The sequence below is a fragment of the Carassius gibelio genome, chromosome A14 (assembly GCF_023724105.1).
Source record: "Carassius gibelio isolate Cgi1373 ecotype wild population from Czech Republic chromosome A14, carGib1.2-hapl.c, whole genome shotgun sequence".
NCBI lineage: Eukaryota > Metazoa > Chordata > Actinopteri > Cypriniformes > Cyprinidae > Carassius > Carassius gibelio.
In genome coordinates this window covers 21679418-21695417 of record NC_068384.1, presented here as the reverse complement: position 1 = coordinate 21695417, position 16000 = coordinate 21679418, and the positions used below count along the sequence as shown (strand labels likewise).

At 38.0% G+C, this 16000-nt stretch overlaps 1 protein-coding gene and 1 pseudogene across 2 annotated transcripts in view; both read right to left on the bottom strand.

Annotated features, from left to right (window-relative positions):
• Positions 1-15432, bottom strand: part of LOC128026847 (G2/M phase-specific E3 ubiquitin-protein ligase-like) — a 29897-nt gene extending 14465 nt beyond the window's left edge. The window contains exons 1-7 of one of the 2 annotated variants that reach the window (XM_052614087.1): positions 15173-15432; positions 1556-1595; positions 1363-1432; positions 1159-1258; positions 743-1056; positions 420-597; positions 20-191 (exon numbers count right to left, since the gene is read on the bottom strand). In XM_052614087.1, the coding sequence (XP_052470047.1) occupies positions 149-191; positions 420-597; positions 743-1056; positions 1159-1258; positions 1363-1423 (696 nt within the window). In that variant the 5' untranslated portion in view covers positions 1424-1432; positions 1556-1595; positions 15173-15432 and the 3' untranslated portion in view covers positions 20-148. Of the gene's footprint in view, positions 1-19; positions 192-419; positions 598-742; positions 1057-1158; positions 1259-1362; positions 1456-1555; positions 1596-15172 lie in introns of those variants that run through there. The other variant, XM_052614088.1, reaches the window with a different exon arrangement.
• Positions 1-16000, bottom strand: part of LOC128026848 (myosin heavy chain, fast skeletal muscle-like) — a 250397-nt pseudogene that overhangs the window by 142440 nt on the left and 91957 nt on the right.

The following is a 16000-nucleotide window of genomic DNA, read 5'->3' as shown; positions in this document are numbered from 1 at the left end:
AAAACAAAAACTAACTAACCTTCACAATCAGATGAGTTGCGGTCAATAATATACCACTGGAGGTAGTCTGAAACAATTCCTCTCTTTTTTTCTACAGTAGCCAAATGTCTCAGACAACCTGCTGTCTGTAACATTGTACTGTGTCTCATCATACATTCGTGCAGAGCATCCAATGAAGCAGCATTCTCAATCTGAAAAGATGAAAAGGGGCAAAACACCCCATTTAGTAACTGTTAGCACTATCTCTTTGCCTATGTTTTTTGTGAGATACATACACAGTATAGTGTAATCTTACACCATCAAAAATGCATAAATGAAAAAATTCTGTACTGGATATAGGAAGTAAACGCTGTCTCAAAACACTGCAGGAACTATGTAAAACTCTGCCCTACCATCCCGTAGTCTTATGCTATTCTCACCTCTTGCAAAGGTTTCCTATTTCTTCATCAGTTATTTCATTAACTGGTGCTTTAAATGAAGGCTGGCCTGCAAGATAATGTACAAGATCTTTCGACAGGAAATGGGGTCCTGGACCTCCATGCACAACTGACACCGCAATCATCTTTCCTGCCAGGTAGTATTCATCCTCCCTAACAGCTATGAATTAATTCATATTGCAAAATTAAAACAAACAATGCATTATATAATGTAATATCCAAACATTTGTCATGTGATATATATGGTCAATGATCATTAACAAACCATTAGTAGCCCATAATACACATCTAACAAATATGCATACCCTTTGCATTGTAGACCAAGAATCGATGTCCTTCTGGTCCATCAAAAATGGGCCGGTCTTTTAGATGTTTCATTAGTAGAGTTAAAAACTCTTGTCTTGGACCACCAGTGTCAATTCCCTCTTCCAGAACACCAGTATCATCAGTAAATTTGACCAGCATGTCACACGTTTCTGAATATGTTGCACGCTTGAAACCTCTGACTGCCCCATCCCAAACATTTGCCCTTGAGATGTTGAACCGGCTGACTCTTTTATGATCAATAGGAAGTGACAGGTTTGCTATGATGTCAGATAATGTAATGTCTGTCTCCTCCCTGTAAAACAAAAAGTGACTTAATTTGTTGATATTCCAGATATACCAGAACTATAGTACAGTGAAAAAACAGGAGTGCTATAGTCAAAAGCTGTCATATTACATTGTTGTGTGTTGGAAATTCTGCACATTGACAGCAACCAGCTCTTCGTCCTCTTGCTCAACATTTGGTGAAAACAGGTCTGTGTCTGTTCTCAACTTTACTGTTGAGAAATTATCATTTTCATGTTAAAACATCTTACAAACAAAAATGTACTCCCCGTGAGATCAGTTAAATAAAGTTTTTTTTTAATTTATTATTATTTACCTGTAGCAAGAAGTTTTTTCTGGAATTTTTTCAGGTGGATCCAGATCCTCATCCTCAGCATCAGACATAACTATATATATATATATATATATATATATATATATATATATATATATATATATATATATATATATATATATATATATACAACACTGAAAGCAAGAAATGTCTTGGTGCCAGTCTGCCTTATTACCTGTCCTGGCTGAATTGTTGATGGATGTCCTGGTGCATCTCTGAAACATGATAAAACATAAAAATTATTAGCTCCATGATAAGGCTATAATATAGTTTTGAGTAAAAGGCTGCATTATAGGTAACAAAGATTTATATATAAAAAAAAGATTATAATTTTATAAATCACATTACACATACAGTATTTCCTGTTTGAAGTTCATCAGAGCGAATTCTCTGATCACATCAACAACTTATAAATCGTTTATTTAAAAGGACTCTCATGGAATTTGGTATCTAGCATTCGTCAACGTCAAATGTATATATATATACATACATGCATACATACACACACACACACACACACAGTCATGCCCACAAATATTGGCATCCTTGGCAAATATGATCAAATAAGGCTGTGAAAATTCATCTGCATTGTTAATCCTTTTGATTTTTTATTTAAAAAATTCACAAGAATGTATCCTTTCATTGGATAATAAGAATTTAAAACGGAGGGGAAATATCATTATGAAATTAATGTTTTTCTCAAATACTCGTTGGACACTATTATTGGCACCCCTAGAAATTCTTATGAGTAAAATATCTCTGAAGTATATTCCCATTCATATTGAAAGGTTTGAGCACTCCAGCATGATTATAAACATGAAATTATCCAGCCATTGCTTCCTGTTTCACAGAAATATAAAGTGGAGGGAAAACAAAGCCCACATGCCCTTAATCAAAAACCAAAGAAGCAAAAGATGATTGAGCTTCACAAATTGGTGAAGTGGCTTTAAGAAAAGAGCTAGAGCAGTGACAATTCCCATTTCCATCATCAGGACAATAATTAAGAATTTCCAATCAACAGAAAATGTTACAAAACTGCCTGGAAGAGGTCATGTGTCTATATCGTCCTAATGTGCGATGAGAAGGATAGTTTGAGTGGCTAAAGACTCTCCAAGGATCCCAGCTGGAGAATTGCAGAAAATAGTTGAGTTTCTGGTTCAGAAAACCTTTAAAAAATTGTCAAACAGAACCCACATCACCACATGTTGTTTGGGAGGGTTTCAAGAAAAATTATCCTAGCTCATCCAAAAACAAACTAAAGCATATTCAGTTATCAGACACGACTGGAACTTCAAATAGGGCTGGCTTCTATGATCAGATGAAACTAAAAATGATCTTTTTAGCAGTAAACACTCAAGATGTGTTTGGTGAAAACAGGGATAAAAAGTACCCCATGTGTACAATGAAATATACAGCTTTATTTTTGATGTTGTGGGCCTATATTTCTGCTGGAGGTCCTGGACATCTTGTTTAGACACATGGCATCATGGATTCTATTAAATACCAACAGATAAGAAATCAGTAAGTGACTGACTCTGTTAGAAATCGTATAATGGGCCATGTTTGGATCATTCAACTGTACAATAACCCAAACACAAACCTCAAAAACAACACTGAAATGGGTCACTGAGCTCAAAACCAAGCTTCTGCTATAGCCATTCCAGTCCTGACCTGAACCATACAGAAAATGAGAGGAGTGAACTGAAGAGGAGAAGCTGGGAATCTGAAGGGTCTGGAGTGATTCTGGATGAAGGAATGGTCTCTGATCTCTTGTCAGGTGTTCTCTAACCTCATCAGACATTATAGGAGACAGTTTTGAGCTGTTAAACTGGCAAATGGAGGTTTAAAAAAATAATTCAATAAAAGGGTGTCCTTAATTGTGGCCAGTGTGTATTAGAGAAAAACATTTATTTCATAATTTTCCCCCATTTTAAATTCTTATTATACAATGAAAGGATACATTTTTGTGAATTTTTCAAATAAAACATCAAAAGGATTAACAATGCAGATTAATTTTCACAGCCTTATTTGATCATATTTGCCAAGGGTGCCAATATTTGTGGGCATATATATATATATATATATATATATATATATATATATATATATATATATATATATATATATATAGTCTCTCATTACATCTCCCCCACTTCATTCTCGTTTTTTTTTCTGTTTTTTTTTTTTAAGGTTTGGTTAATTTGTCATTTGTGTTTATTCACCTGCAAGATCTTATTGTTATGTTTTTAGGACACACCAATAAGCTCTTGCAGGTGAATTAAGTAAAGCTCACCCAAGCAGCTGTGGGTCCTTTAGTTAGGGAGTGAGGAGGCACCTCAGTCAGTTACAGAAACAGCCTGTAGCAACGTTGAGCTCATGTGCGATCTTGCTTTATTTCCAGGTGAACAAAAGTGATAATACATTTCCAAAACAGCAATATAAATGCATAATGTGTATAAGGAGTGAAATATCTGCTTGTGGTTTTATCACAATTTTGAGAGTTAAATGAAATATATATCGTATAATGGTCATTGGTTGTTACAGGACTACTTCAGCTGTTAATGGCGCTCTGCCCTCCTTAATGCAACTCCTTTCGGATTTTAACTCCAAGGAATTAGTAGCCTTCGGAGACCTTAATTGGAATTGGTTACAACCAATATCTGATGACTTCAGAGCTAATTGTGATTCACTAAATCTCTTCCAGATTCTTGACAGTCCCACACGGCCAAATTTTAAAAACCCGGAAAAATCATCTCTATTAGATGTAATTTTAACTAACGTTCCTCATAAGTATTCAACTGCTTCCATATTTGCAAACGACATCAGTGACCACTGTGTCATAGCTACAGTTAGAAATACTAAAATATCAAAAACCAAACCATGTATTATAGTCAAGCGTAATATGAAGCACTTCTCAGAACAAGACTTTCTTCATGATTTATCTAATTTTGACTGGGAAAAAATTTATAACAGTGCAGATGTTGATAGTGCCTGGAATCTCTTTCATGAAGGCTTTGTAAATATAATTAATAAGCACGCTCCTTTAAAGAAATACAGAGTTAAAGGCCGAAACAATGCTTGGTTTTCTCTGGATTTAGCAAAGATCCTCCATGACCGCAATGTGGCATGGGCAAAAGCCAGAAAATCTAATGAGAACTCTGACTGGCTGGTTTTTAGGCAGCTGCGCAATGCATGTACTCTCAAAATTTGAAAAGCCAAGGCCGATTATTTTCTTTCTCAAACTACTCATAACCTGAATAACCCATCAAAATTTTGGAAAACTATCAAATCACTATCAGAAAACAGTAAAGGTCAGGAGCTTCCTTCAAGAGTTGTGATAGACTCTAAAACAATTACTGACAAAACCAAAATTCTTGATTGTTTCAATGAACATTTTATAGCCTCCGGATTTTTATTTGAGTCACTAAATACTCAACATAAGTGTTCCCCTATAGAGGAGACTGTTGGTTCCGAACCTTCTACTCAGTGTTTTAGTTTTAGTCCTATTGCAGTTTCAGACGTAGATAAAGCCCTCAAACACTTGGACACAACAAAATCTGCAGGCCCTGACAAATTGGATCCTCACTTTTTAAAGTTAGCAGCTAATATTATTTCAATGCCTTTAACTAATATTTTTAATCGGTGCTTGAACACAAATTTCATTCCGTCCATCTGGAAAACAGCTTTTGTGGTTCCCCTGTTAAAAGGGGGTGACCCTGCTATTTTAAATAACTATAGACCGATTTCTAAATTTTCTGTCCTGGCCAAGGTTTTAGAGTCTCTTGTCAGTGATCAATTAAAGAATTTTTTTAGACAGTAAAAATGTTCTATCTGACTTTCAATCCGGTTTTAGAAAAAGGCATAGTACAACATCTGCAGCTCTTAAGGTTTTAAATGACTTCATTGAATCCATAGATAAAAAGCAGCATTGTGCAGCCCTTTTTATTGACCTTTCTAAGGCTTTTGATACAGTGGACCACACAGTGCTTAAGCACAGACTGTGGAGGGCAGGACTTTCTGAACAAACTGTAAGTTGGTTTGGTAATTACCTTACAGACAGAACTCAGTGTGTGCAGGCAGAGGGAAATACCTCTAGCTATCTCAAAATAACAAAAGGCGTGCCACAGGGATCAGTGCTGGGTCCACTGCTTTTCATTCTATATATAAATGACATGAATCATAACATAGTGAAAGGAAATTTTAATTTTTATGCAGATGACACTGTACTGTATTGCTCAGCACCTACAGCAGTCCAAGCCCTCTCCCAATTACAATTTGATTTTAATATGCTTCAAAAAAACATTTATGATATGAAACTTGTTTTAAATGCTGAAAAAACAAAAGTAATGCTTTTTTCAAATTCAAATTCTAAATTAAATCTGCCTTCAATCATTACTTCTCAGGGTAAGAAGATTGAATGTGTTTCTAAATACAGATATCTCGGTATTTTAATAGATGAATCTCTTTCTTTTACTTCACATATTCAGCAGCTGGCAAAAAGATTAAAACTTAAACTAGGGTTTTATTTCAGAATCAAATCCTGTCTCTCATTCGAATCTAAAAAGAGGTTAGTTGCTGGTACTTTTATGTCTATTATTGACTATGGTGATGTTTTATATATGCACGCTTCGTCTCAAAGTTTACATGCACTGGATACTATATACCATGGAGCTTTGAGGTTCATCACTGGTCTTAAAGTCCTCACTCACCACTGTGAACTGTATGAACGTGTTGGATGGTCTTCTCTGTCAACACGGAGACTTCAACACTGGTATGTTTTTATATATAAGGCTATTTTAGGTCTTCTTCCATCCTTACCTTCTGACCTACATCAGTGTAAAAGATATAGGGACTTACAATCTTCGGTCCCAGGATCTTGTTCTTTTGTCTGTACCAAGTGTTAGAACTGAGCTGGGGAAAAAGGCGTTTAACTTTGCTGCTCCTTTTGCATGGAAAAATGTTACAGAAAAATGTGAAAGTTAATAAGCTTGTCTCATTGGTTACTTTTAAGAGGATATTAACTGACTTGGAAACAGCCACATCTGGCTGTAGTTGTTCTGCATGATATGCTAAGGATTTGTGGTTGTTGTATCTGCTATTTTAGTTGTCTTATGTTATTGTGTGTTCTGGGTTGTATGTATGGTTGTACTGCTGCCTATCTTGGCCAGGACACTCTTGAAAAAGAGATTTTTAATCTCAACGAGTACTTTCCTGGTTAAATAAATCTTCCTTTTGGCCCATAGTTAAAAGACTGCCGTTCTTTTGACTTCGAGCTCCTGTACTCCATGGTTGTTCTGCTGAAATTGACAGAGTTCCGTTTCCAAACATCTAAAAAAAAATCATTATTAGCATTACTGATTTTTATTCACATTGCCTCAGATAACTAGCATTTTGCTACACTAAAAAACAAAAACAAATAACTTACTTTGCTTAGCACTGTCCGGCTGTCGAGACGTCCCGGTGTTTCCGTCTGTTCTGCGTCCTTTAGGAACTCCAAACACCGACCACACGCAAAGCAAAACCGCGTTAAGCTAGTCATGTTTTTTCCACAAAACGGGCAAAACATCCCTCGGGCCATGCTCGATCACCAAAAATCACTTTATCCCTCCACAACACGAATTTACCGCACTCATTAACAACAACAACACCTTTCACCGCGTCACTTCGTGAACGTGTGGTATGTTCCCTTTCCGTGAAGAATCTGTCATTGTAAATTTGTTTTGCGTCTTGTAAATTTTTTTTCTAAAATGTCAATTAGTTTCGTCCTTGGTAAAAATGTTTTCCCCATGTAATTGTGTTTTATGATTGGTAAAAAAAAATTCAACATGTAAATTTGTCTCGAGCTTTGTAAAAGTGTTTCACACTTTGTAATGTTGTTTTGCACTTCCCGGCCATGGTACATAACAGTCATGTGGCACCATCTCAAGTCTGACAAAATTTCTAACCAGCATGCACTACTTCAAGTCAGATTGCGATCGGTTTGCTCAGTGCTGCATAAAGTCGAACGCATTTTATATTTAAAAGCTGTGTGATGAGCATCCCGAGCTTTACACCAGCGTTGCCCTGTAAATGGACGAGGAGGAGGAGCACCTGCATGTGCTCATTATGGGCTGAACCGTTACAGTCATCAGCCCGCAGCCAGATAAGCCATGTGAGGCCCGACAGTGTTTGAGACATACAGGTGACACTGACAAAACAAGTATACACACGTGTATAATTTAAATGTTTAAATGTGTGTATGCAGTTTAAATCTAGATTAAAGACCCATCTCTTTAACCTGGTTTACACATGTAAAATATGCTTTACACATGTGCTTCTAATATCCAAATACATTAAAGGATTTTTAGGGCTGCATTAATTAGGTAAACCGGAACTGGGAACACTTCCCACAACACCCTATGTACTTTCTACATCATTAGAAGAATGGCATCTACGCTAATATTAGTCTGTTTCTCTCTTATTCCGTGGTCACCGGATCCAGATCAGAGGGTCACTGCAGTCGCCCGGATCCAGTACGTATCCAGACCAGATGGTGGATCAGCACCTATAAAAGACCTCTACAGCCCTGAAAGACAGCGGAGACCAGGACAACTAGAGCCCCAGATACAGATCCCCTGTAAATACCTTGTCAATAGGACAAGACCACAGGAAACAGATGATTCTTCTGCACAATCTGACTTTGCTGCAACCTGGAATTGAACTGCTGGGTTAAACTGAACTGAGCTAAATGATGACATCACTGAATTCAATGATGAACTGCCTTTAACTGTCATTTTGCATTATTGACACAGTTTTCCTAATTAATGTTGTTCGGTTTCTTTGATGCAATCTTTTTTGTAAAAAATATAAATAAAGGTGACTTGACTTGGCTTGACACTACTGTCGTGTTATCAGCAAACTTGACAACGAGGTTGGATTCTGACTTGACTGTGGAGTAGAGGTCTTCACGGGTCCAAAAATTCTTGCCCGAACCCGACAGAGACCCGTAATGTACTACACCGAACCGACCCGGACCCGTCTATTATTTCAAAAGCTGGACCCGGACCCGTGTAGATCCGAGAAATGCCTACCCGGACCCGACCCAGACCCGTATATTTCTTGAAATCTGGACCCGAACCCGCCAGGAAGACACAGACCCGACTGGACCCGACGTTGACATATTCCACCTTAAATTGCTATTACAAGTCAATAAACCTGTTGCGAAGAATACAGCTTTTTGTCTTACCTAATTTAAAGAGCCGTGGTCTCTCTTCCTTGTACCTGACTGCCTGTGATGCATTACAATCCTCCGTCAACAAAGTTATTCATGTTATTCCTCTCGTTATTCCAAGTCCAAGCTGAATCCACTCATTATTTCAGCTTCAAAAGTCCACTTGATGTCACGGTGACGGATGACAAATGCTACTGTGCACATGTACATTCTGACTCGAGTTAATTCGCATAATAACTTACACAGTTTGCCTTTTGAACTACAATAACGATCGCTCGTGCAATGCCATGGCCCCTGACATTATTTATTTACTATCATCTGATCTCTGTCTGTGCTCTCTGCTCAGCATCGAGTCTGAATCTGAACCACTAAAACTTTAAGATTAAACGGTTCATTTATAATATTATAAAAATGGGAGAAAATGTAAAACGCATTTTGGCGGTCGAAGTGTCCCTCACTGCTTGCCATAGAAACATGACTGCACATGCGTGCTAGCTTTATCAACCTAAAATGCCTTAACGCAATTTGAGCGTAATAGAAAACATTCATGTGACAGTTCACCTCAGATTGGGTTGCTGATTTGAAATATATTAAACATGAGTGTGTCAAGTCTGCAAGCATTACCGTGTGTGCACTTGTATTAACTCTTGAGTCTGCGAGCGAGAGAGAGAGAGAGAGAGATCACTGTTTTTGGCTCACTCTTTTCTTTTCCTAATTTTACAAGTTGCAAGTTACAAAAAACACAAGCAGTCTTTGATAACGGCCGGATGTTCTCCGAGTCCGATGACTCCGATCGGCGATCGCACGGGTATTACACACAATGTTAAACAGACCCGGGACCCGAGGTAATAGATTCGGACCCGACCCGGACCCGGCTGATGATTTAAAATATAGACCCGAACCCGTACGGGTCCCGGGTCGGGTCCGGGGTCGACGGGTCTCGTGTGCACTGTGAAGACCTCTACTGTGGAGTCGTGTGTGAGCAGCCCGAACAACAGTGGACAGAAAACACAGCCTTGAGGGTACTTGTGCTAAATTTGATGGTGCCTGATGTTCTGCCACCCATGCACACTTATTGTCAGAAAATGTTGAATCCAGTTGCAGAGTGGCATGGTGAGACCCAGTAGAGTTTACTCAATAGTTGTTGTGGAATGATTGTATTGAATGCTGAGCTGAAGAGCTCAATGAACAGCATTCTGACATATGAGTCATTTGTATCCAGATGTGATACGACAAGAGTGCAGTGTGTAGGAGATTTGTAGAATGGTTGGGGCGATATGCAAATTGTAGAGGGTCTAGTGAAGAGGGCAAAGTGGTTTCTTGTTGAAACACGCAGGGACCACGGCCTGGCTCAGGGAGATGTTGAAGATGTCAGTGAAGACATTGAAGACTGCAGTGTTGTTTTTGGCAGCCCTTTTAGTTTTAGTCTTAGTCTTAGTCTTTTGGACGAAAATGCTTTTTAGTTTTAGTCACATTGTAGTCACTTATAAACTTCATAGTTTTAGTCAAGTTTTAGTCGACGAAAACGCAAAAAGGTTTTAGTCAAGTTTTAGTCAATTTTAGTAAAAAACTAAAAAGCCAGGAATAAAAACATTCTTACTTTGGCAATTGTGGCTTTATTTGAGAAATTGCTACATGAACAACATGCCCAAAATATAAGCTATTGAGGAACACATACTTATGCTCTACAACTTGTGCTTCAACTTGTCTGCCAGTGCAACAACCAGATGCATATTATTTGTAAACACAAACATCATACAACCCTGTCTAATAAAAGTGACACAAACATTCAGGGATGCAAACACAAAAAAGAGAGTTATCGAAGCCCTCACCCCGCAGCAAATATCACAATTTTATATTTATATATGAATGTCAAGAGCTAAGAAGTGTATGCATTTATATAGCCTACACTACACACAAATAATATACGATTAAATTATGCTCATTTTAAATGTATTGTGTAGGCTAGGTATAAAAATATAGGCTTTTAATAATCTTTCAGTGTGCAAACCTGTGATAATATGAAACGCTTCAAAACAGAGCGCACAAAGCGCGTATACACATCGCGGGTGCAGAATGATGTGCTCAAAGCAACATGGAGTCACAGTGTGCTGCGTCAGACTTATAATTATTTTCGTTCCGTCTCGTCAACGAAAACTCGAAAATGTCTCGTCATGTTTTAGTCACATTAAAGCCATTTTTAGCAAGTCATCGTCACGTTATCGTCATAAAAAAGGCGCATCAACGAAATCATTTTGTTATTGTCATCGTTGACGAAAACAACATTGAGTCCTTGAGCACTCTTCCTGAAATGTTGTCTCACCCTGTAGCTTTCTGTGGACTCATTCTAGATGGCATTCTCCTTACATCAGCTGAAGCCAGAAAAGAACACCTGCTCCTTAGGAATGGACATGGATTGATCATAGCAGCTTCCCTGAGAATGTTCCAGTCAGTGCTCTCAATGCACTCTTGTAGGTCTGAAGTGGCTCCTTCTATTCCAGACTTTGATGGTCCTGCTTACTGGCCTGGACCATTTTAGCAGCAGTCTTGATGCTAGGAAGACCAGCATGCAGAGGTGGTCAGATAGACCCAGGTGGGGGCAGTTGATGGCTTCGTGTGAGCCACAGACCTTTTTGTTTAAAATAAATCCAGCATATTATCTCCTCTTGTGGCAAAAATGACATACTTGTTGGTGAAACTTGGTTTTCAAGTTTGCATGGTTGAAATCCCCGGCAATGATGAAAAAGTCATCTGGGTGGGCTGTTTGTTGCTCCCTGCCCACATGGAAATAACCTATATGTGGATATATGCGCATATATGAAACCTATATGCAGTGTATATGCACATATATGCTGCATATATGCACATTTATGATAATATATATGCAAAATATATAAGTGTGTGTGGACATATAGGCAAAATTGAGATATATAGGTACAGGAAATATAGGTCTCCTGTATTGCTTCTTCATATCCACATATAAGCCCTATACATACAAGATATGTCTTCCATATAGCTAATGTTAGGATCTGGTAATTTTGTAGTCATAAATGATGCCTAGCTCATATTTTCTATTATCAAGGCAAAAACTAAGAATTAACGGGAAAAAAATATGCAAGAACTTATGTATGTGCAAACATGTTAAATTGGTATCACATGTAATTGGCATGTTATGGAATTTAACTATGGCAGTATATTAGCATGATATACAGAGCCGGACAGTAACGGAGTACATTTACTTGAGTACAGTACTTAAGTACAATTTTTAGGGATCTGTACTTTACTCGAGTATCATTTTTGGGGAGTACTCATGACTTTACTCAAGTACATTTGAGAGGCAAATATTGTACTCTTTACTCCGCTATATTTCTATGCATAACCGACTCGTCTCAAGAAATATCCACGTCCACACGAAACCAATGTAGTATACATGCCAGACCAGCATGTGGCACTTTAATTCTGCCACATAGATACACTTAAAACGGAGAAGACATGTATTTGCTGATAAACCTTACGTGTGGGACACAAGCGAACATGTAACAATACATTTATTAATCCGTGTTAATGTTAGCGTTCAGTGTTTGGTCATGTTTTTGTTGCTGTTACGTGATGTAGTGGTGTTTGATTAGGGGCGAGACGTGGGCTAGTGATGCCATATTTTCAGAAAATGTACGGATTCGCCGTCTGGACGAAACGCTAAGGCGGCGTTTTCAAATATATCCACTCTGGGACCCGGTTTCTAAACATCGGTTTCACTCTCACTCTTTCAGGACAACCACCTAGAAGTGCATTACAATAGTCCAGTCTAGAGGTCATAAACGCATGAACTAGCTTTTCTGCATCAGAAACAGATAACATGTTTCGTAGCTTGGCAATGTTTCTAAGATGGAAGAATGCAGTTTTTGCAACATTGGAAATATGATTTTCAAAAGACAAGTTGCTGTCTAATATAACACCCAGATTTCTGACTGTAGAGGAAGTAACAGTACATTCGTCTAGATGCAGATTGTAATCTACAAGATTCTGTGTAGTGTTTTTTGGTCCAATAATTAATATCTCTGTCTTATCCGAATTTAATTGGAGAAAATTATTTATCATCCAGTCTTTTACATTTTTAACACACTCTGTTAGCTAAGTTAATTGAGAAGTTATTTTATCCGTATTTTCTAGTAATAAAGGGATAACATGTTTATTGAAAATTTAAGGGGACCTAGGACAGATCCTTGTGGCACTCCATATTTTACTGATGATAAATGAGATCACACCCCATTTAAGTAAACAAAATGGTAGCGATCGGACAGGTAGGATCTAAACCATCTTAGAGCCTGCCCTTGAATACCTGTATAGTTTTGTAATCTATGAGTATGTCATGATCTATGGTGTCGAACGCAGCACTAAGAGGGGCCTGAAACCTGACTGAAATTCTTCATACAGATCATTTTTATGCAGGAAGGTGCTCAATTTAGCAGACAACTTTTTGTAAAATTTTAGACATAAATGGAAGATTTGAAATAGGCCTATAATTTGCCAATACACTAGGATCTAGTTTTGGTTTCTTAAGAGGCTTGATAACAGCCAGCTTGAATGGTTTTGGGACGTGACCTAAAGATAACGAGGAGTTAATGATATTGAGAAGCGGTTCTTCGGCTACAGGTAACAGCTCTTTCAGTAATTTAGTGGGTACAGGATCTAATAAACATGTTGTTGGTTTAGATACAGTGATAAGTTTATTTAGCTCTTCCTGTCCTATATTTGTAAAGCACTGCAGTTTATCTTTGGGTGTGATGGATGAAACTGAAGAGTTAAACGCTGTAGAATCTACATTCGCTATTGTATTTCTAATGTTATCTATTTTATCAGTGAAGAAATTCATAAAGTCATTGATATTTAATGTTGGTGGAATATTTGAATCAAGAGGCATCTGGTAATTTGTTAATTTAGCCACTGTGCTAAATAAAAACCTTGGGTTGTTTTGCTTATTTTCTATGAGTTTGTGTTTATGCTCTGCCCTAGCAGTTTTTAGAGCCTGTCTATAGCTGGACATACTGTTTTTCCATGCAATTCTAAAAACTTCCAAGTTAGTTTTTCTCCATTTGCGTTCAAGACTACGAGTTTCTTTCTTGAGAGAGTGCGTATTACTGTTATACCATGGCACAGTACGTTTTTCTCTAACCTTTTTCAATTAGATGGGGGCAACAGTTTCTAATGTATTAGAGAAAATAGTGCCCATGTTGTCAGTCATTTCGTCTAATTCATGTGTATTTTTGGGTACAAATAGCAGTTGAGATAGATCAGGCAGGTTATTTGCGAATCTTTCTTTGGTGGCTGGAACAATAGTTCTGCCCAGACGGTAACGCTGAGACATAAAGTTAATATCAGTAATACGCAGCATGCACGATACAAGGAAATGGTCTGTAATATTATCACTTTGAGGTACAATATCTATAGCAGTAAGATCGATTCCATGACATATAATGAAATCTAGTGTATGATTAAAACGATGAGTGGGCCCTGTGACATTTTGCTTGACTCCAAAAGAGTTTATTAGGTCAGTAAACGCAAGTCCTTATTTATCATTTGTATTATCAACGTGAATATTAAAATCTCCCATGATTAGAGCCTTATCAACTGTAACTAGAAGGTCTGAGAGGAAATCTGCAACTTCTTTTAGGAATTCTGTATACGGCCCTGGTGGTCTATATACAGTAGCCAGAGCGAGAGATATATTAGATTTATTTTGCATGTCTGACAGTGTAACATTTAGCAGAAGTATTTTAAAAAGAGTTAAACCTGTATCCTGTTTTCTGGGTAACATTGAGAATATCACTATATATTGTTGCAACACCTCCCCCACGACCAGTCTGACGGGGCTCATGTTTATAACAGTAGTTTGGTGGAGTAGACTCATTTAGACCAAAATAATAATTTGGTTTTAGCCAGGTTTCAGTCAAGCAGAGTACATCAAAACTATTATCTGAAAGTGAAAGTGAAGTGACATTCAGCCAAGTATGGTGACCCATACTCAGAATTTGTGCTCTGCATTTAACCCATCCGAAATGCACACACACAGAGCAGTGAACACACACACACACACACACACACACACACACACACCCGGAGCAGTGGGCAGCCATTTTTCTGCGGCGCCCGGGGAGCAGTTGGGGGTTCGATGTCTTGCTGAAGGGCACCTAAGTCGTGGTATTGAAGGTGGAGAGAGAACTTTACATGCACTCCCCCCACCCACAATTCCGTCCGGCCCGAGACTAGAACCCACAACCCTTCGATTGGGAGTCCAACCCTCTAACCATTAGGCCACGACTTCCCTACAGGTTTAACTGTGATCATTTCATTTACAATAACTGCTTTGGGTGTGTAATATTTATGAGCCCAAATTTTAAAAATTGTTTTTGTTCATTTACTTGTTTCTGGTTTAATTACGATAAGATTTTTTTCTAGATCCTACATTATATTTATATTTTGACCTCACTATTCGGGGAACAGACACAGTCTTAATAGTTTTTACAGCGCAAGTACTTTTATCATTTAAGCGGGTGGAACAAAACTCTTTAGTAATTGTCTTACTAGTCACATGGAGCGAAGTGTCCTGGAGATGTTGTCAGAAAGCAGCTCAGCTCCGATTTGGCTGGGTGGCAATCCATCAGCGCGAAACAGCCAAGGACGCTCCCAGAAAAGATTCCAGTTATTAACAAATAGCAGTTTCTGTTCTTTACACCATGACAACAACCATTCATTTAAAGCAAAAAGTCTACTGAACCTTTCGGGTCCTCGTCGATACATGGGCAGTGGTCCTGACACGAAGAGCTTGTCCCCACCTGCAATCAAAGATAGACATTCATCTGCCATTAAAGCAAGTAACAGTAAATACAGCAGTGGTAATGTGTGTGAATAGAGTATTAGCAATATAAGTGCAGTTAGCAGCAACCACACTTGCTGATGCTAACAAGCTATAAGCTAATAGCGGACATGGGAGATCAAAATAAAACTAGTGATAGCGAGACTCTCTGATTGTTTTTGTTGTAGAATACAATAGAGGATATATTCACACGTTATATAAACGGAAACGATGGTGTATGAAATTGATTTTTAAGTTAAAAATAGTCGATAAAAAGAATATAGTGACGGAGCTCAAACACAGTACAGACGCCGACAACAAACAGGAAGTGACGTTTCACAGTGTGTGAAAGTAAACAATGTCTATAATTAAGTAGTTCTTTGGGGTCAAGTTGTGGTTTTATTGATGAGAGGCTTAATAACAGCCAGTTTGAAGGTTCTGGGCACATATCCTAATGACGATGAGGAATTAATAATAGGATCTATGACTTCTGGTCAACAAGAGAACAACAACACTATACAACTGCCATGACAAATCTCAGTTAGTCTAGTATAGAA